Raw genomic sequence first — 23020 nt, forward strand, 5'->3', positions numbered from 1 at the left:
TCTGCCGCCGCTGCCCCAGGACCATCAGGGACACCTTCTGCGCTGACCCCACGCAGGAATTGAAGGCCCGATGACCAGGAAGGCTCCTAGGGGTGAGGCCACCATCCTCCGCACACTCCAGCCACTGAGGATGATGCCATGCAGGCCTCCAGCGGGTCAGTGCGCCCGGCTGCACAAACCACCTGCGGGCCGACAGGGTGTCCTGGATCAGCTGTTCGGGCTTTTTCTTTTCTCGGGCACTGGCACTTTCGGTGCTGCCCGGCTGCTGCCCCGAGCCAGCCCCTCAGCCACCTGCCTGCTCCATGTGGGCAGGAGGCCTGACCACCGCTGCTTCCTGCCGGGCCTCCCACGTGGTAGTGGGTCTTTACCAGCCGTGGCCCCCAGCCTTACCAGGGTAATCTGCCACTGCCGATGCCCATGTCGTCCACCACTCAGCCGGGAGAACCAGCGGTCAGGTCAGCCAGCTCCACCACCCACCACTCAGCGGTCAGCCAGCTCCACCACCCACAACTCAGCGGTCAGCCTGCTCCACCACCCACCACTCAGCCTGGAGGACTAGCGATCTACACCTGGCGACTTCTCCACAGGGATGGACTCTGTTTGGACTGTTTTGTCGGACCCTGGGGTGCTTTTTTTCTTATCCTGCAGCCCTGGGGGGAACTCTGCCTCTGTCTCTCTCCTCTTGCCCTGGTTCTTCCTCTGTTCTTTCTCTTTTCTCTTTCCTTTCTAAGTCTCTTAGCTATTCCTGCTGTTTTTCTCTCTCTCTTTCGCTGTCCACTCTCTCCAGGACACACGGCGGGGCGTCTGGAGCTGCTGCGGAGCTGAGCGAGCGTCACCGGCAGAGGGCCACCGGCTGCTCCCCTCACACAGCTCTCCAGACTCCCCCACGCGTCCGTCATTATAGCTAGTGTGCTGTATTTATAGGTATATGCTACTTGTACTACTGTACCTGACTGTACATGTTGGATTGCATGCGTTTGTACCATCTCCGACCCTGTCTGAGCCAAAAATAATTCCAGGTACAACCCCCGTTGTATTTGGCGAAATAAACGGGATTCTGATTCTGGATTCTGATTCTGAACTTATGCGGTATACTACTGGAACTCTCCTTTTGACAAAGGCAGCATAGAGCCATATCTGAAATATCATGTAAAATATACATACACACATACACAGACACAGACACACACACGCTTGCTGGCACACCTGTTCAATTGCTTGTTGACACAAATAGCTAATCACATGGCAGCTACTAAATGCATTTAGGCAACTAGATGTGGCGATTACAAATCCCAAACAGCATAAAACAGCATATGAATGAGGAAGAAATGGGATCTACGTGACTTTATGGAGAATGGTCCAACAGTGTGTGGAGGAAAATGCCTTGCTGATATCAGAGGGGAATGACTGGTTTGAGTAGCTCAAATAAGCACTTGTTACAACCAAGGTATGCTGAATTCCATGTCTGAAAACACATCGAACCTTGAATTAGTTGGGCTACAGCAACAGAAGACCACACCAGGTGCCACACCTGTCATCAAAAACAGGATCAATTTGCACAGAATCACCAACATAAGACAGGAAAAAACATTGCGTTGTCTATGGAGTCTCAATTTCAGCTGCAACATTCTAGTTACTTTGTAAAGTTTCATATCTTCAGTGTTGTCCCATGAAAAGGTATATAAAATATTTTCAAAAAAAGTCACTTTTGTATACATTATTCTCTATCAGAAGCACATCATGCTAAATGATGCGACCATCAAACGTCCCAATTCTGTAACCAGGAAATTACCTGCAAAAGTAGCATCAGCTCTACTAATTCTTTAAGAAGAGCACCTGAGAAAGCATGGACTGTATCATGCTTTGATGTATTCTAGATCATTATTATTGTTGATATTATAATTTAGCACCACATGGCTGAAAACCTGAACCTGAAGTGATGGGCACTCTCCTACATTTGTTATGAGAATGCCCCATTATTTATAGTTTTTGGAAGAAAATCCAACATTTCATTCAGCATGTCACTGCATCATCAATATCCATTCATACCTCTATAGCAATTATAAACCTTGACATGAACAATATTCCACCAAAACTTAGACCAATAGTGTTCAAATTCTGGCCATAGCTAGAGCTTTGATCGCTGCTAATTGGAAATCACCTGACTACCCTTCTATGTTACCAGCGGCGTAGCTAAGGAGCTGTGGGCCCCAATGAATGTTTTACAATTGGGCCCCCCAAGCACTCTATACATAACAATTGATACAGTGCACCAAAACCTGCCAATGGCAACTACAGTGTCAGAGGTACAAGAAGGGGATGGGGAACAGTTTGTTAATGATTACCACTATTCAAAGTCTCTATAGAAGTGATTATTATGAGCACAGGACCAATAGAGAGCTAATACTGTAGTTGAGGGAGGGTGGGCCCTTTGGGCTCAAGGGCCCGATGCGGTCGCTACCTCTGCACCCCCTATTGCTACGCCCCTGTATGTTATTTTTGCGCTGCTCAATTGTGCAAAATCTTACTTTGGAAACTGATTAGGTCCAGATTGTACAGCTCCACCACCACCCTCTACTACATCCGCCTACGGCCAAATTATATCTCCCTTAACACTCCAGATACTAGTTCCTAACCCTTGACAATATAAATACATGAGGCAGGTAATAGGTAATAGAACTCATCTTAGACTTTTTCATTTCTACTTGAATAAAATATGTTCTTCTCAACTAATGATTACTGTTATGTTAACAATTATTTACCATTTTCCTATGCATTATATACTGTCTCATTAGCATTTGAGTCATGGTGTGCTCTCAGAAACTTTTTGTTGGCTTGGCTACTGATGATACTACTATCTCATGCAATATCTCCCCAGTAGACTCACATGATTACTGTGTGTTCATTTTAGATTCTTAAGGGGCCCATACACTTACCGGTTTTCCCGCCGATACACAGCCGATTCGAATCTGCTGTGAAATTGTCGTGCAAACGCTAACCGAACGATCAATTTTCGTCCAAAATCGATCATTCTCGTTCCTGTCCATGCAGAAGATTTTTCTTGATCGACGGCGGGTCGGGAGTGCATAGATAGAATGTTAGAATGCCCGACGCAATACAGCGGCAATACATTACCTGTTCCGCGGGCGCGAGTCCCCACTGTCACCGCTGCTCCGTCTCCGCACTGGGCTCCGAGTCCAGCAGGCTTCACTTCTTCCTGTTACGGCAGGAAGTTTAAATTAACTTCCCCCCGGCAGGAAGTAAAGTGAAGCTGGAGGAGCCCAGACCGGAGAAGAGACATCAGAGACCAGGGGACTTGCGCCGCCCAGATCAGGTAATGTATAGCTGGCGGGGGGAGCGGCGTCGGAAGCTCTACACATGGCGAATCGATTTCATGCTGAAATCGATTTACAATCTGTTTGCAGTAAAGGCAGCCATGCGATCCCACTCTGATCAGATTCGATCAGAGAGGGGTCTACCTGTTGGTCGATCAGATGGAAAATTGACCAGTGTATGGCCACCTTTAGTGTACATATTTGTTGTTATGTTTAGGTAGGACAACTGTATATGCAACCTTCCACAGGTTTATATTTTAATAGCTCTACATGAGTACAGATCATATATGTATTATGCAAATTAAAAATTAGATTTTAAAGGAGCAGAAAAGCGTGGTGCTAGGAAGGTTAAAGTACATTCACTCAGTTTACTCTTCCACTATATAGATTTAATGAGAATGTACAATAAATATTGTATTGTTGATCTACAACTTGAAAGTTGTTGAGATGGGTAATATCTTACCACAGGAAGTTTTTAATAGTATTGTTTGCATTTAAAAGTGCTTTTGTGCTTTTCTACTTTGCGGGTCATCTACAACTACAATTTTTAGGTGAAGGATGGTGGTACTTTGATCTAGTCAGGTACATATTGTTTATGCTCGTGCCGTTCCTTTCCCTGTATTAATGTACAGTGTGGCTTGAGAGGTTGAGTTTGATGGATGTGTTTCTTTTTAACCTAGATAACTGAGAATATATAGGAGGTATCACATGTTCCAATTATTGCAAGTGATGATCAGATTTGTTGCATCATTTGCTTTCTGTTATGCCCCCTCACTAGTAATACTCTGCTAGCATTCCTCTATATTTGGTGTTTACTATAACCAGCTATGCATCATAAATGTGTTTTTTCTCCAGTCCAGACCGAAACCACCTCAGTTTCTGTGCAACAGAACACATAAGTATATACATACACATACATGAAAAAATTCAAGACAGGCAAATAATACTCCAGTGGGTTCCAGGCCTGACAAAGATGCAACAGGGTAGCTGCAAACAATGTCAAGGTGCTCATTGGGGGATGAATAGTGATTGGACTAGGTTTTCCAATCCACCTAGGTGAGGAAAGCTCTTGGTCACCAGTGCCTATAGGTAGCCAACATATAAAGTGATGACCAGTCTAAAATATGGATAACTTTAAAAATACAATAGTTAAGTATTTGAAGGCAATATTTTCTGCCTCAAATGAAGAATAGTACGTTGAAAGAGCTAGTGATGACACACTGAGCCCTAAGAGGGTCTGTTGAGACTCTAAGGGCCCTCTTCCTCTTCATGCATTTTCAATTCACCCTTAAATTATGTAATCATATTGGTCTTATCAACAACTTACCGACACAGATAGATCCTCTGTCTTGCGTTTGACACTGGAGTCAAACAAGACATTTCGACCCCTCTTCTCGCAATCCTGGTAAACAATCAGGCGAATTTGGCTAGGATCAAATTCATATGAGGGCCAGCTACAACAAAAAAATAAAGTTTGTTCATCCAAAGAAATAATAATTTTAACAGTAATTTTACTTTTTTTTTTTTAAGAAAGAAAAACACGTAACATGGTTATCCAAGTTTACATAAACATTATTTCACAGTTTATTTACATGTAAAATAGATCTGTGGGTATAAGACAAATGTAGCTGGTTTAGGTTTATTAGAACAAGAAAGGAAGAACACTGCACAAAGCAGATGCATTTGGTGATACACTATATGGTTGGGGTCAACAAGACGTAAACTTAATTATTGGGTTTGCTTGGTCACAACAAGAGAATTTCTCAACTGTACAGTTTTTTGTAATCTTCCAGACTCTGGCTCATATGCAATTAACTTTTTCATCCTGAGTTTTCTCCTAGAAGAAATTTTAAAACTTTATAGAAAATAACTTTTCAGCACCCTGCAATTAAAAAAGCACCAAAAAGTAGGTGAACAAGTAATAACAAAATTATTCAGAGTATTGCTTTTGGTGGTTTAAAAAGGAATTTTATGGAAGAAGGAATGGAACTATCACCTTGGTGAAAACTCAGGAGAAAAAAAGTTAATTGTATATGGGCCTATGCATTTATATAGGGTTGACATCTTCCAGGACACAGCCCATGTCACTTACTGTCCAACAGAGAACAATCTATTGCCTAAGGGCTATTCTCCACTAAGAAATGTGATTGCGATCATGATGTTATGGCGTTTCCGTCTTTTTTCCACTTTTTTTTCCGGTGTGATCCGTTGGGTGTACGTCAATGAGTAAACAAAACTGAGCAAGAACAAATTTTAAATTGAAAAAAAAAAAAAAAAAAAAAAAAATGCTTAACACTGCAATTGATATGCGATTTTCCTGTGCTAATATACTTTATGACAACAATGACACACCTGTGGCAAGGCATTTTATAGAGACTGGGCACAATGCTTTACATCTAAGATGATGTGTTCTTGATCATGTCCCCTCTATGGCTAGAGGAGAGGATATACAAGTCATTACTGTGCAGAGAAGCAAAATGGATTAGTGACATGGGCACTGTATTCCCAATTAGAATGAATGACTTATGGTGGCCATTAACAATTCTTCGGATGATATATTCTACAATTCGATCGCAATAATCAATCCATTTTTCGAATAGATTTTATTAATCTGATCAAATTGGATAGCGTCTAGCCCTCCATTGGTGGGCCTGAACGATCATTTTGGATCGATCAGTCATTCAAAGAATTGTATCCTTAATGGCCACCTTTAGTCTGACACTTTCATCTGAAAAGGATGATGTTGTGCCGGATTTTATCCAGCAACAGCTTCACCTAGAAGCTGCCAGTTTTCTTATGTCATGCAATGCCCGACTTTGGTCCTGTAGAGGAAAATGTCAATGTCCAGCATAGGATTGGAATGGGTTACATTTTACAATTTTCCCTGATAGTGGTCCTTTAATTAACCTGTGTGGCAATTCACGTTTTAAAGTCAACAGTCCACTCAGGAAGCAGAGATTTTTCGATTTATCTGCACTATTTGCGCATTTCCCCCACAGAAAATGAAAAGTAAATCGACCAACCTTCTGGGGGGTTTTTTTCTGCACAACGCACAATTTCAATTGTAATGTATTTTATGGCAAACCAAAAAATTTTTAATGAACAAAGAAACATGGAAAATTGGATAATGCAGACAAAAATGTGATTACAGAGTACCGGAAAATCTAGAAAACAACCGGAAAAATTTGCAAGGACAAGTGTCAGATATAAAAAAATAAATAAATAAATAAGGAAGGAAAAAGTAATTGCTACAAGTAGGTTTACAAATTGAGGTAATTATAAACTATATTTCCATTTCAACCTGCAGTCGGCTGAGGCTTGCCACACACACCATACAAACTTGGTCATTCAATCTTACCACTTTCATGTGGTGTAAAGTTTATCAAAACAATTATTCCTGGGCACGGGAGCGCGGCGGGATGCACGCACAGTATGCCCCGACTGGCCAGTCTAACGGGGCTGCCACCGGATGAACAAGGAGGTGGAGGAAGATGGCATGGGAGCGATCGGTGTGGCGGGGTGTTGAAGGAAGACCCAGGTATGTATAGCACTTTTATATTGGTTTATCCCAGGTTTCCTTTAAGTAGAGTTGCTTTGAAACGGTGTAGAAATTCCCACCCTGCTACCGGAAAAATTAGCTGCTGACGCCAAGAAGCCTTGTTACTCATTTTCCACACCTGGATTAGTAATTCCACTTGCAGCACATTTTGAAACTCCTACCAGGTTTCTGTTAGAAGCATTGGAGAAGGTTCTATATGAACAAAGCTATTAAAATTAAACATTTTTGCCATCAGTCTTTGCAATATGGAACTGGGCCTCAAATGAATATGCAAGAGAGACACTTGGAAAAATCCAGCTTAGATTGCCAGTGTAATAAAATACCCAGTTAGTGGATAATATAAAACATATTGGAGAAGCCTGTACTGGTTGTAGCTCCATTTCTAAGCTTCTACACAAGTCAGCAGAGAGCTTCATTATCTTGTGGGACCAGACTGCTTTATCTGAGCCAGTCCATGCTGGATGTCTGGCACAGTGCCCATCTCACTTCTTGGAATTCTTTTTTAAATGTATGCACTATGTTGCGTGCAGTGAAGTAGTGAGGTGATGGAGTTTGTGTGACTGTGCCACTCTGGGTTCAAATGTAAAGCCCTGACAGACAAGTCCAGAGCCTATTTTTAAAAGAATCTACGCATCTGCATTATTTATAGACCCCTAACGCCCATCTACTTTACATGCTTGTCATAGTAGCGGTGTTCACATACTACGTGGGAACTTGCTGCATCATCCCTTTACACGAGATGTTAACCATTTCCAATAATATCACAAAGCGCCAAACTAAAATAATGAAAATTTCTGCTAAAGCATGCTGTTTAATATAAAATATCATATGATCTTGGATAAAGACAAAAAATGTTAAACAAAAAAAATTAAATCAGTGCCACCTCTCAAATTCTTATTCTTTAATAATCTTTCCTCTTTCCAGACCAGAAACAAGACAACACAAAAGGTTACTGGTTGCTCTTGGCAAGTCAATATAGTAAATCAATATGGTTTTATATCCCAGTGTCACAGTGACTTGTACTTGGGCCTCTTTCCCACCAGGACGTTGCGTTTTAGGGGACGTTATAGGTTGCATAACGTGCCCCTAATGCAACGCCTGATGGTGTTGGAGGAGAACGCTACCTAGAGCTGCGTTATGCAGCTCTTGGTGCGCCTTTTTTTGTGCTATGCGATGCGGAGACCATGTGATCCGCATCATGTGGTCCCACCAGCCAATCGCTGCACAGAGCGGCCGCTCCAGGAAGTAAACACTGCACGTCACACAGTGCAGTGAATATTAATTAGCCATGTGGTTGGCCGTGGAGGAGGGGAGACCTCCTCCTCCAACATTACTGAGCATTTGCAAACAGTCTAACGCGGCTTAGCCACGTATAACGTACTGCATGCAGTACTTTCACTTGACGTGCAGCGTTACAATGTAACGCAACGTGGGCACTGTGAACAGCCCATTGATTTTTTATTACTGTGCGGTGGGCTGAGTTACAGGCTGCTGTAACATGCGCCTGTAACGTCCCACTGTGAAAGCAGCCTTAAAAAGGAAAAACTTGCATGTATTAAATCAATAATCGATCTTGAGGGCCTTACTTTTTGACCGATTTACAATGGATTTAAAGTAGACTTGAACTCCTGCACGGGACAGAAGGAAAACAAAGATATGCACCCTGTATGTATTTTTGAGAGTTTAGCCTTTTTAATTCCCCCTCAATTGTGTCTAATCACAAGTTGAATGTGATTGTAAATTTGACCGCTCCCCTGTGGCACGTGACTGCCACGGCAGATAGGCTTATTTGAAAGTACAGGATGTTAACAGTATGTCTGCTTCCATAATGATTATTATGCTGTTGCATATCTTTTAGAGCAGAGAGGACACTGAGTTCAGGTCCACTTTAATGTGTTCATTAAAATCACATGTCCAACTTTAAGGTTGTTTTTTTTTTTTTTTTTTTTTTTTTTTTTAAACACTGTTTGGCAAGTTTAAAGGATACCTGACGTGGGCACAAACTATCAGAGATATGTTAATCCTTGTTCCTATGCTCATTCTCCCTGGTTCCCATAATCAGCCAGTGAAAAATTTGAATTCCCTAAAAGATAACATTTTCTGGCTGGAATGGGCATACTTGTGGCGATGTTCCCCTTCTATTACCTTCCCATTCCATCCCCTTCTCAAACCCATTTACACCCTTTAACTGCCTTAGATCTACACACTGAGCTCTACTGAGCATGTATGTGCACCTGAAACAGGCATGCTCTGTACGCTGCAAAGGTCGTGAATAAAGTAAATATGCAGTGTATGAGCACTGTTATCTAGAGAGCAGAAGACTGACCTAGAACTAGTAGTAAAGAGGTCAGCCCAATTTTGAAAAGAAAAAACATTTTGAGAACTAAAAAAGTTAATTTTATTTACACAATACAAAAATGGATTCCTTACATAGGTTGTCCACGGCTTCAGGTGTACTTTAATAGAAACTCGCGTTACCCTCATCAAGTGAACATGATAACATTACAGGCCAAGCGGAAAAATAATATGGTTTTACAGCTTTTTGTTGGATACTGTTGGAAAGTGGAAGAAAAACTCACAGAGGTGAGCCTTCACTTCCTAGGAGGAGATTACTTCGACTTCCTTTTGAGTCTCTTGAGAGTGAGAGAAAATCTCCCCCTAAAGGATACAGACAGCAGTAAACCCTTTACTAAGATTTCTTGTTTTTCCCACATGATTGAACTACAAAAATCAGACTAGAAAGTTGCTATAACAGTTTTCTCATTAACTAATGTGACAAGTTGTGAATCAGAGCAGTGACTCTCTGGCACACAAAGGGCTTGATTCAGGAAAGCGTGATAACTGCTATCACTGCAGTTATCTCGCGATCTGTCGCGCACGAAGGTTTGTAAAGCCTTACGTCGCGCGGTAAAAACCGTTTGCGCACGATGATGCACATTAAACATTCGTTTATCACGCATCTGAATGCTTTACGTGCAGCAGATCGCGTGATAACTGCCGTGATAGAAGTTATCACGCTTTTTTGAATCAAGCCCATTGTGTTAAGTCTTAAAAGGAATTCATGTGAATGAGATGCAGGATAGTGCACAAAAAAGCAGCATACAAACAGAAATAAGGCAAAGAAGGGCAAAAAATATGCAGTGAATCAATGTTTTTTCTACTAAGGCTCTAAATGCTGATATGAACATTAACGAAACAGGTTATTTCACTAGTGCAATGCTGTACGCCTCGCATAAGTGTAATTAGGGGATCCAGCAGTCACCAGTCCCCGAATTACACCTTCCTCTGAGTTGGTACGACTCGGGGAAATAGTTTTGCGTCGACGGAGTATTGAGCGGCAGTAGAGTAAGCCGTCATTTGGCTCACCCTGTGCCCAACCCACTGGCGGTGTGACCATATGTATGCAATGCTAAAACAATTTAAAATGTTTACCAAAAGAACAAAAAAAAAAGAAAAATTTGCTAAGTGTTAATTCTAGAGGAAAGTAAAAAACAAAAACAGACCTAATCTCCCTGAAAACAACATAGGTAATTAATAAACACTTAAATACAAATGTTATAATATGAAAACATATAAGCAGCACACATACTTTACACAGATGTAATATAATTGACTACAATCAAAAATGTTCATAGTACCTGGACTCCATCTTGTTCTGTTTGCAGATCCCGCTCTAAAAAAAGAGGAGGCTATTGAAAATAAAAATCTTCCAATAGTCAGCTGATTGCTAAAAATAGCAATAAGTCAGATTCAGCCAAAACAGAATGGTTGGCATGTGACAAACTGAAAGCTGTAGCTTGAATAATAGGCTGTCCATGTTGTGATTTAAGCTGTATGACAACATCCACAAGAGAAGAGACACCATACTAACACCACCTGCCTGTGGTAAAGTTTTTGTCTTCGCACCGAGAGCCATTGATTCTTGACAGGCTGTAAACTTCTTAGAATCTTGCTTGTGATGGTGGCAGAAAACACAGCAGAACTGTACTAATTAGCAGGGGCAAAACTGTCCTGTCCAAACTGTGTGCCAGCTGAGTTTTTCTGACGCTTCTAAGATGAATCTCATGTGTCTTAAGCCACCTGACTAGGATCTCTTGGCAGTTGTGACTATGCATGCCTTCAGCCAAAAAGTGTCAGACAGCTCAATATGAAGCGAGGAGGCTACAAGATGAAGATGCCTTTGCTGTAATTCTGTCCCTGCTTATTCCCCGCCATGGACGACATTCTTGGGAGCAGTAGGATGCCTGTGTTCTACTGAGAAGCACGCCAAATAGAAAAGCAGGCACTGACAGCCACCATGTGACTCGGAGCTGTCAGTGCTGGCCACCTGCAACTCAAACAGCACTGCCAACCAATCCTTGAGTCGCTTTCTGTTCACTTCAAGCACTTAACATATTTCAGCGAGAAAACTTGCGCTATCTGGCTATAGCACAGCATTACTATAATCCCCTACTCTGCTTTAGAGACACATGCTTGCAGTACTAAGGGTGATATTTCTAATCAAAGGCATTGTGTAAAATATATATTTTTCTTTTTAGTTTGAAAAAGAAAAAAAAAAAAAAAAAAAAAGATTTATTTTTATCCAAAGTAAAAATTGTGCACATAACAACCTATTTTACATCTCGCAGTAATTGAAACCGGGTTTAGTGGCATACAAGAATGCAATATAATACTTAAGGCTGCGGTTTTAACACTGTCAATAAAAGTTATTATTATCACTGTGTATTAATATAGTGCTGGCATACTTTATAAAGTACATAGACATTTCAGTATATGTCCCTTAGGAGCTCGCAACCTAATCCTTACTACATTCATTTTTTTTGACTGCCCACTGTTTAAGAGATAATTACTGTACTCACCTTTGGTAATCTACGTACTGTTGGAAAGCCAAGAATATTGGCTCTCATTTGCACTATGCCCTGCATTGGTGCGATGCACCATTCCTGAGTCCCCTAACTGTTGTAATTCCTGAGTTGAGTACCCTAACTGTTGTAACCCCCTAGTGTTGAACAAGGGGTGTCCAGCCTGAAGCCCTGTGAGCATAGCAAGCAGGCGAAGGTCCTGGCGTGCAACGTTCGCTATCCAAGTGGACAGAGTTAGAATAGAAAGTTGTCCGAGTGAAGCAAGAACTGAGCACGTGGCCCAGTGAGCGAAGCGAGAGGGCAAGGGGACAATGATTCCAGTAAAGCAAGGAATAGCAGTTTAAAAAGGTGTGGACACCCCTCATGCATACCCCCTAAGTCTAGATTTACAAAAGAGAGTAAATGTATTTAAGATGAGGGACATTACATTCAGTAGACAGTATAATACGCAATTACCCTAGTATGTTTTGGGGATGTGGGAGGAACCCAAAATGACCCCATAGAAATGCACATTAACAAGGCGCTAACATGCAAGCACCTTGCAGTTAGTGTCTTGGCCAAGATTTAAACCTGTGACTCTAAAGCTGCAGTATGAGAGTTATAGCCACTATGACTAATACCGGACCACACGCAACTAGCCACTATGGCATCATCCTGCCCCATATTAAAAATAGTTTCAGGTGTATCAACTGCATTCATTACACAATTTTGGTCATAATACACATAATAACCTTTGATTTTTTTTCCTGTACGGTAATTGGATTGTCTGAACAGTTGACCTTAAAGTAATATCTGAAGGTGGAAACGAAGGTGTGGTAAACAGTTTTAGATGCAGGCCCAGTTGACAAAGACAAAACAAAAAATGTGCAATTTTTGCCCCTTTGACCCAAAATGATCCTTTATTGGTGTTGCCGCTTACTTCTGTGGAATGGACACCAAAAATATACAGCTTCCCACATGCTATACTACAGTAGCTACCATTTATGCAATGCATAAGGGTGCCTATTCATAAATACTGACACTGCATCCTGATCACGTGTGCTTTCGAAGTTGATGCTCTAAGACAGCTAAAGCTAAATATAACAGGCCTGGAAGTCATGTGCTGCTCTGACCTCTCTCCTAGCTTGCCAGGAAACAAGAGGAAGTCTTACACTTACCATATTGCTGCAACTTCTCCAAAGCCACCTTATGCAAAAAACAAACACACACTGCAAGCACAGCACTCGTGATATTTGACAAGTGCTGGGTACATGATGTAAAGGGTTAATAAAGTACAATGACAAGGTACAAAAGCAGGCTACTAGATAACAATTTGTTAAAATATCTGCATTACAACAATCATTCAAGTGAATGAGAATGCCTTTTTCAAAACGTAAATGCGCTGAAAATTCTGAGAAACGCTGAGGAAAAGCAACGCAAAAGCAGACAGTGGAAACTGGGTCGAATATTAACTAATAATAATGCATTTGCCAGTTATCACAAGTTTATCACATTCTAGCTGTCACAGGAGCCCTGGTGGCTGGAACGCGAAATGCCTTCCAAACGGTTCCAGCGCACAGATCGTGCAAACTGTGGTCGCAGTCAATGCGCAGAAACCGTTGGCAATTGGCCGCAAACAAACCAGAAGGGAGCCAGTGGGTTACGGAAATACACTTTACACACTATTTCAGGGTATATGGGTATATCTGCCACCACTGGTATGGGCCAGTGGTCCCTACCGACTGACTGACTGATCCTGCAAATAAAACGGTTAAAACACGCTGTATTCTGTCTAGATATCAATAATAGTAGCGACTCCTCAGAGACCGGAGTTCAGTTTCTGTGTATGGCTGCATAGCAGGTGTAGCGGAACAGTAAACGGCTTTGATAAAGTCTTTACTTACGTGCAATATAAATAATATATACAAAAAATCGTTAAAATCAACAATTATAGAGACAAATGATAACAGTATAAAAACTAAAAGGGATAAAAAATACTTAAATTTGTGGAAAGATGTCCTGTTGTGGGAAAAGCTTGTAGAGTTTCTTTTGTTTCAGTTCAAAGTTCAGACCAGGTGGATGCCAGCATATCCTCAAGCTGGCACAGATGTGATCAAGATGGTGTTTCAAGGTGGAGGACACTTGCGTTTCAGCCTGTCAATAGTTTTATCACCCATCGCTGCGGGGAGTGGCTATGACAGGCACAAGTCCAGCCTCGGGAGGATGGAGCAGGGGCTGTCCCATCCTTACAGACCCTCAGACTGGCAGAATTCTAGTTCGGCCCGTCTTGGGGTGCACGTGGGGGGCAGTTAAAACCTATACCGCATATTCACACTCAGCATGATTGTACGAATCCTAGGACAGGAAATAAGACAGGTCTATCATGAGAATTTACCCCCCGTCTCTTCAAACCCATATTGCTATGAGAGTTCAGGGGACAGAGTTCTGGGAATTTCACAGAACCAGCACCAGGACTCATGCTACACTTTCCCCACGTTTGGCAAAGCTGCCATCTCAGAAACCCCCAAAATATGACAGAACTGGGGAGTTATGGATTATGCTATGAGCCTCAGGTCATTCAGGGTGTGTGCTGGCCGCTGGCTTCCCTTTGATCCTTCCCAGGGAGCAAGGTGTCAAGACCTCCCAGGGATTCGTAGCCTGCCTAGACGAATCTAGGCCTCCTTATCAGAGTGAAACAGCTGGCATATCCTCTGAGAGTGGGCCATTAGCTCTCCAGGGGGCCGGGGAACAAGCTTGTTACAGCTATGTGTTAAACGCAATTAACTACCTTTCCCAGAACTGTCTATCTTAAAACCAAAGTTTGTCATTCTGAGCCCTGCAATAGATGTGCGATTGATTGCGGTGATCAGAAACTACTGCTGGATCTGCGATTTTTGTGCGTTTTGGACGACTGGGTGTCGCCTGGCGTCACATTAGCAAATTCTGCATGGCAGTGCCTAGTGTAATGATAATGTACTAAGTGCAGCTATCCAATGCACTCAATCATGTGTCAGAAAACTATGTTGAGCTACTAGTCCGCATGACTGAACCTGAAAAGAAGTCACACTTTGGATAGATTTAAAAATGTATACCGTAATTGTATTTAAGGCCCGGTTCACACTTGCGTTTTGATGAAATACTTACCGGTGGCACGGGTCCGTTCTAAGATCATCCGTTCGCCATCAGGATCCGGTCAGGTCACGTTCAGTTTTCATCCGGATCTTCCGGTTCTTCATGCGTCCTGGATCCGTTTCCGTTTTCAAAGAGGGGCCTGGAAGGTCTGGAAAAGCGCTGGAGTCCTTCTTGGGGAGAGCCTGCTGTGCGGACATCATCCTCCTCGTCCCGCGGGGCCCTGCGTCTGGATGGTCGGGTCCTTCCGTCCTCCGCTGTGTTCTGGGGTGACTGTGGAGAGGCTGGGGGCTGTCCGGCGCTGGGTACATCCACATGGCCGCCTGCCCCATAGAGAACCCCACAGGAAGTGGGGGTAGGACGTCCGGCTTTCATCCGGAAGTGTGTTGTGCACTTCCGTTTCCCCTCAGTTCCTGTTGTGTTGGATTTCTTGTCCGGATCCGGTCTGGCGGCGGTGGACGGAGGACCGGTCCGGAAAATTGGAGCGTGTTGGAAAATTCCGGACCGCACGAGTGCGCAAGGGTCCATTGATTAACAATGGACCCTTAATCGTCCGTTCGCGGACTTTGCGGTCCACAAATAAACGCCAATGTAAACCGGGCCTAAAAATCTTCCCTTTTAACCATTTTCCCTTGAGCTCCACTCTTGCAAAATAAATAGAGATGTAATGTAGCAAACCGTTCTAACAGTCCATGGGCAGACTGCCTCTGTACTACTTCCAGGTCGGCAAGATCCCTCAATAGTACATCCATGACCACACGCCTGTGGCCAGGCACGCTCTGCGCATGTGCAGTGCGTGCCCGGCCACATGAGTAGAGATGGGAAGTCCGGATCTTTTTAATGATTCGTATAATTCAAATCGGATCATTGAAAAGATCCGGATCTTTGATCCGAATCTCGAATCATTTTACTAGGGAAGCATTTGGGGGTGAAATGACTAGCAGGACAGGACTTTCCCTGCAGTGGACAGAGAAGGGGAGGGGGGTGGACAGACAGAGAAGGGGAGATGGTGGACAGAGAAGGGCAGGGAGTGGACAGAGGAGGTGGTGAACGAAGAGGGGTGAGCAGAGAGCAGAAATGTTTTTTGCACAAATTACCCACATGTTGCAATCATATCATTAAATATATTTCACCTATATGTTCATCTGTATACTTTGAATGCAAACGTCTCACAGAGAAAGAAAGCATTCCCCAATGTGTCCTTTTCTCACCTCCAACACGCATCATAAATTTAGGGAGAAGTGAAGTGCAGCTGTTTAGAGCAGGGTACAGGAGTGTCATATTGCACTGCAATCTCAGTGCCTGCCCTGTCATTCTAGCCCAGCACGCTGTCTGCAAAGTTACTGAGCTGTGCTGAGCCAAAACTTTCCTATTTGTTCAGTATGCACAACTACGGAACAGAAAGCCTAAAATGAGCAGCAGATTACAGCTAGTACGTGTGCTCTACACATATCTGGCAGTGGCACCCATGTCCCCTCTCTCTCTCATCTACCTGTCCCTGCAAGGCTGGCTCCCTCCAACTGAGCGATCCATCTCTGCTCTACTTCCAGGACCCCCCTGCCCGCTGAGACGGGGTGTGCCGCTCCTGGCTCCACCCCCTTTGTGAATCAAATCGTTTATTTTGATGATCCGGATGATTCAACTCACAAAAGAGATTCGGATCCGGACAACACTACACATGAGTGTGATCAGGAGAGGCACGGCCATGCACCCACACAAGCGATGCCGACCTCACAACGGAGGACTCCGGGACACCGGAGCTACGGCAAGGGACATACCGGCTGCCAGGGCTGGAGAAAGCCCTGGGTAAGTAGCATTTTTTTTTTCTATGGATCTTCCCTTTAACATGCTGTTTTAGAAGCTCAATTGCCTGGAGTGCATTCCTGTTGCAGTATAATGCAACCAAATGGGAGAATTTGTAACTACACGCATGTCAGCGGTTTACACGGTGTAGTTAGTAACCAGTAAGAAATTGCCTTATGTCGCATGTAGTGGCCACTTGCTGAACAAGATGACTTCTAGTGCTGGATGCCCAGTAAACGGGAGCCACTGACAGGTAGTTGTAATGTACTGCTGTAAGCCATTCTTGTGAAAGAGCCCTGATTTTCCACCTCTCCTGCTCTCCTAGTGACCACCCCCTCCTGTCCATAGAGCCAGTATGCATGATGTCATCATGTCACATACTAGGAACTAGGACAGCAGAGGAGTGCAGCGGAGTGCAGGAGGATCCCTGGGGAGCGCGAGTGAGCTGAGACAGCGGGGCGCCGCTAGATACCCTGGGAACACAGTCTGTGATATGCTCAAGACTGGTAGTCTGTAAGTAGGGGATTGGCGCAGAAGCGTGTCTGTGATTTGATTACCAAACAGGCTATGCAATTAATTTTATATGTTTTGTTGATAAAATACTTTTTTTTTACTGGATAACGAGGAATTGCTGTGGATCACTGATGAGCAAGACACAATTCTGACCGTGAGACCCACCTGAAAAATGAGGTGGCATTTACCTGGTGAGCCTCTGTGAGCGTGAAAGAAGGGTTTGTCAGCATGGATTGTCACTATTACTGGGAGCAGTGTGTCTGTAAAGTGAGACGGTATCATGCTATGTTAGGGTTTAGACACACCATTAGCGCTTTTCTGGGCGCTTTCGGGTCATCAGTGCTTTCTGAGCGCATCTTTTTAAAAATTGCTCCCATTCACTTGCATTAAAAGCTCGGTAAAATTGCGAAAAAAATTGCAGTAATCATGTAAAATCGCGTATGCAAAAATGTTTTACAGGATTTCGTCGATTTTTTTATCCAGTTCACATCCTAACTACAGTATAATCACGTCGTTAATGGCTCACGATAGCCACACAACGTGATTATAAGTTACTTCACTTTAATGAGCACAGCGTGCGTGCTGGCACGCGCCTGGGCTCATTTACCCCCCTCCCTCTAACTACACTAACTAAGGATTCCCTCCCAGGGGTCCGATCCTCCCACCCCCCCGCTCGATACCCTTTATTTGAGCATCCCCCCCCCACCTTATTCCCCCATGCTGCAATGCAGGATTCGCATGAAAACAACATACCTCACCTCGTTCCAGCGTGCGATCAGCCTCCCCTCGTGCATTACCGCTGCCTGTGTCATTATGCCGAACGGATCGGGTCCCGGCTTGATGACGTCATCAATCCGGGACCCGATCCGTTCGGCATAATGACACAGGCAGCGGTAATGCACGGACTGGAGGCTGATCGCACGCTGGAACGAGGCGAGGTGAGCTGTTTACATGCTAATCCTGCATTGCAGCATAGGGAAGAAGAGGGGGAGGGTTGGGGGGGTAAGCATTTCACCATACATGGTTATCTGGGGGGGGGGTGCAAATGGTCTGGCTATCTATGGGGAGGGGGGAATAATGCAGCACATCTGGCTATCTATGGGGAAGGGGGGAGATAAAGCAGCCCATGTGGCAATTTTTTTTTGGGGGGGGGGGGGGGTTGGGGTCAAAAGGACACATAGCGTTTTATATGGGGACGGGGCTAATAGAGGCACATTCGGCTATACTGGGGGGTTAAAGGGGCACACCTGGCTATCCATAGGGGGTGGGGGGAATAGATGGGTACATCTGGCTGTCTATTGGAGGGGGGAGAACAAAAGGGGACACCTAGCTTACAATGGGGGTAGGGAATAAAAGGGCATATCTGGCTAACAGAGGGCACATCTGGCCTTTTTATATAGAGGAGGGGCTAATAAGGGGCACATATGGCAATCTATACTGGGGGAGATAAAAGGGGCACACTTGGCTATCTATGGGGGGATGGGGGAGTAAAGGGGCACACCTGGCTATCTATGGAGTGGGGAGGGGCACATCTGGCTAACTACGGGGGTGGGAGCTAATAAATGGGCTTAGTTTTTTTAATATATGTATGCCTTCAGCGTATATTACAGTTATTTTGGCAAATACAGCTTGTAATTACTGCTAAAGTGCAATGCAATTTTTTTTTTTTTTTAAAATACACCTTTATTTACAAGTAATATATTGTTGCCATACATTGTACTAGGAACATAAATTAATTGTTGAAATAAACAGGACACATGGGAAAATAAAATGTGTGGGTTTGATCTACAGTAAAACTTTTTATTTTCAAACTAAGTGTTGAAAACTGAGAAATAATGAGTTTTTCATTTTTTATTCTCCTTATTCCTTTTAAAATACATGCAAAATAAAATAATTCTTAGCAAAATGTACCACCCAAAGAAAGCCTCATTGGTGGAAAAAAAACCAAGGTATAGATCATTTATGTGCGATAAGGGCTGATACCAGGAATTAGCAAACCTGGTAAGACTATTTTTAGTAACACTCCAGGACAGGTACACTTCGAGACTTGACTCCTCCCAGGAAACAGGAAACATCCATGAGCCTCTCTATATCTTTTGCTCCACAACAGGTGCCCGGCAGTATGTATCCAAGAAACAAAACAGGTCTAACCACCATGCATCCTGCTATCAGAATACTTTTGTAACATAGGCTTAAACTTATACAGTTACTGATATAGGTATCAGAGAATAAGAGGGTGGGTTACCCCCACCTGTCCTGGAGTGTTACTAAAAATAGTCTTACCAGGTTTGCTAATTCCTGGTTTTTCCATAACACTCCAGGACAGGTACACTTCGAGATGATAACAAAGAAATTTAACATCACAAACCTTAGGGTGGGCTGACTGCTTGCAGGACTTTCCTTCCGAAACCCTGTTCTGTAGCAGATAGGCGATCCAGCCAGTAGTGACGTACGAAGGTCCCCAGGTTCTTCCAGGTAGCCGCCTTGCAGATCTCCAGAGGCGAAGCTCCAGCCCTGTAAGCCCAAGTTGTAGCCGTTGCTCTAGTGGAATGTGCCCGAAGGTTGTCTGGAGGTTGTTGATCCATAACCCTATAAAGCTTCCAATATACATAACTTAATCCAATTGGCTAAAGTCTTCTTCGAGGCATTTTGGCCTATTAGTCTACCCGTAAAATTAACAAAAAGGGCTTCTGATTTCCTGAAGGAACTGACCCTATCTAGATAAGCTATAACAACCTTCCTCACATCCAGCGACTGCCACTCCAATTCTTTTTCATTGGACGGATTAGGAAAAAAAGATGGAAGCACTATTTCCTGCTTCCGGCAAAATAAATTACCTACCTTAGGCAAAAACTCTGCACTTGTCCTCAAAATAATTCTATCTTCGTGTATAATGCAAAACGGTTCCTTACAGGAAAGTGCCTCCAGTTCACTGATTCTTCTTGCTGAAGTAATAGAAACTAAAAATATAGCTTTAAGTGTCAACAACCTATTATCCATAGTGTCCATGGAATTGAAAGGAGGACGTGTCAGAGCTTTAAGTACAAGGGAAAGGTCCCATTTAGGAAAGGGTTTCACTATAATCGGTCTATTCCTCTCGATCGATTTCACAAACCTAATAACTAAAGGATGAGCCGCCAACTTTTTATCCAAAAAAAACGAAAGTGCCGAAATCTGAACCTTGAATGTACTCAAGGCCAGACCTTTGTCTATACCGGCTTGTAAAAATTCCAGAACCGTCGCAATCTCTGTAGACTCATACCTAGATTGCTGTCTCCATAAATTAAACATTTTCCAATATTTCAAATAAATAGCTCTGGTATTTCTTTTCCTACTTTTAATTAATGTTTCTATAACTTTATCAGACAGTCCCTGGCTCTTAAGTATCAGCTCCTCAGTAACCAGGCCGACATTTTCCATCTTTCCAGATTCGGTATCTCCTTCCCTTGTAAAGTTATCAATCGATTGTCCATTGGTAGACGAACTGGTCCGTCTATTCTCATTTTCAATAATAGCGGATACCACGATCTCCTGGGCCAGTCGGGCGCTATTAGTATCATAGTCGCTCTGGACTCTTTCATCTTCCTTAACACCAGTGACATAAGGTTTAGCGGGGGGAAAAGCATACAGAAGGTCGTCCTTCCATGGTTGTGCTAGCGCATCGACTGCTGCTGGCTTGTCTCTGATATTGAGAGAGAAAAAATCTTGGCACTTCGAGTTCTCCCTGTTGGCAAATAGGTCTATTGCAGGACTCCCCCATTTTTTTATCAATAGTTGGAAACCCTTTTGACTTAATGTCCATTCTGTATTGGATGTCTGAGATCGACTCAACAAGTCCGCTCTGGTGTTTAAAGACTCCTTCAGATGCACCGCTGAAATTGATGCTAGATTCTGTTCCGCTAAGTCCAGAATCTCTAGAGACAGGTGTAAAAGTTTCATTGATCTCGTGCCCCCTTGACGGTTGATATACGCCACCACAGTCAAATTGTCTGTCCTGAGTTGAATATGGTGTCCTTTGATGATGTGCATTGAACCTACCATTGCTAGTTTGACCGCTAACAGCTCCCTGAAATTTGAGGACTGATCCGTGATATGCTCTGGCCAGAGACCCTGCATCTCGAACTTTTGGACAAAAGCACCCCAACCTGTCTGACTCGCATCTGTCGTGAGAACTATTTCCACCGGATAATGCCATAGTCTGCCTTGCGACAGGTGAGCTGGTGCGATCCACCATTGTAGATCGTGTTTTACTCTGGCCGTAATTAACAGAACTTGCTCCAAAGACACCATCGTTTTGGCCCATTTCCTCAAGATCCAGAACTGCAGCCTCCTTGTATGTTTCAGGGCCCATTGAATTGCTGGGGCCGTAGACGTTAGTAAACCTAGTAATCTCATTGCCTCTCTCACTGTTATGGAGGTCTTCCCCAGAAACCCCCTTACTTCCTGAACCACTTTGTCTATCTTTGTCTGAGGGAGATAGATCTTTTGTGCTCTGGAATCCACCAGAAATCCTAAGAATTGGATTAATTGTGTTGGTTCTAACTGGGATTTTTCCCAACTTATTATCCATCCTGCCCTCTGGAGCTGATTCAACTAACCCGCGATGATTCACTAAAGTCTGTACTGACTCCGCCAAAATCAGAAGATCGTCCAGATACGGAATCACTATTATTCCCTGGGCATGAAAGGATGCTACTATTTCTGCCACTACTTTTGTAAAAATCCTTGGTGCGGATTTGATTCCAAATGGGAGGCAATTGAATTGATAATGTCGAACTCCTATTTTTCCCTTCACTGCAAACCTTAGAAAAGTTCGTGATTTCTCCTCGATTGGCACATGCCAATAAGCATCTTTTAGATCTATGCTCAACATGAAGCAGTCTTTCAGCAGTAGATTCCTTATTGAAAAGATTGACTCCATCTTGAATTTCTGGAATTTGATGTATGGTTTTAAGGGTTTGAGATTTAGGATCAACCGGAATTTTCCCGATTGTTTCTTCACCAGGAAAATCCTGGAATAAAACCCCTCCCCCTGTTCCCAAGATGGGACCAGGGAGACTACCCCTCTGGCTAACATGTCTGCTAAGATCTCCTGTAGAATTATCTGTTCCTCTGGAGTCAAATTTGCCCCTGTTACCACAAACCTTTCCGGCGGAATTTGCTGAAAAGAGATGTGATAGCCATTTTTAATTAGATTTAAAATGAACGGGCTCGTAACAAATTCTCTCCATTGTGGGAAGAACCTGCCCAATCTTCCTCCCACATCTTGTTGATCGTCATTGTTGGGGTTTAGGATTGGGGGCAGAATTTCTGAACAGGACGTTGGGTCTATTCTGCTCTCTATTGAATGACCAGGGTCTCCTTCTCTGCTGGGACCTTGCTTTGGGATCTTGCTTGTTCTTCCGAAAAAAACTTTTCCCCTGGCGAAAAGGTTTTTTCTTAGGAAACGATTTTTTTCTATCCGACGTCCGTTCCAGAATATTTTCCAGTTCTGGACCAAACAACCTATCTCCCGAAAAGGGAATGGTGCTTAAAACCCCTGGATAAAAATACCTTTTTATCCGGATTTTTCCATTGACTATTTATGGTGACTTTGGAAGACTCATGAACCGGGAAAACTAGTGGTTGATTATTATCCATACCCGCATATAACGCATCATGCGTTGATACAGTCTGAGGATTATCTACGCTCAAACCTAATGATTCATAAATGGCCTTGAGCAACTCCTCTGTCTCACTAGCTGGAAATTTAAACTTAGAAGGTTTCTCCTCCGTGTTCTTTTCCTCATCTGATTCCTCGCCTAAATCCTCATCTGATATATCTTCCCAATCTTCCTCTG

The 23020-nt window shown here is 43.4% G+C and overlaps 1 protein-coding gene across 3 annotated transcripts in view; it reads right to left on the reverse strand.

The window, feature by feature from the left end:
• FNIP1 (folliculin interacting protein 1) overlaps positions 1-23020 on the reverse strand; it is a 177779-nt gene that overhangs the window by 94910 nt on the left and 59849 nt on the right. For 2 of the 3 annotated variants that reach the window (XM_068277433.1, XM_068277430.1), the window contains exon 2: positions 4663-4789. In XM_068277433.1, the coding sequence (XP_068133534.1) occupies positions 4663-4789 (127 nt within the window). Of the gene's footprint in view, positions 1-4662; positions 4790-10532; positions 10969-23020 lie in introns of those variants that run through there. The other variant, XM_068277432.1, reaches the window with a different exon arrangement.

Source organism: Hyperolius riggenbachi, chromosome 3 (assembly GCF_040937935.1).
Source record: "Hyperolius riggenbachi isolate aHypRig1 chromosome 3, aHypRig1.pri, whole genome shotgun sequence".
Lineage (NCBI taxonomy): Eukaryota > Metazoa > Chordata > Amphibia > Anura > Hyperoliidae > Hyperolius > Hyperolius riggenbachi.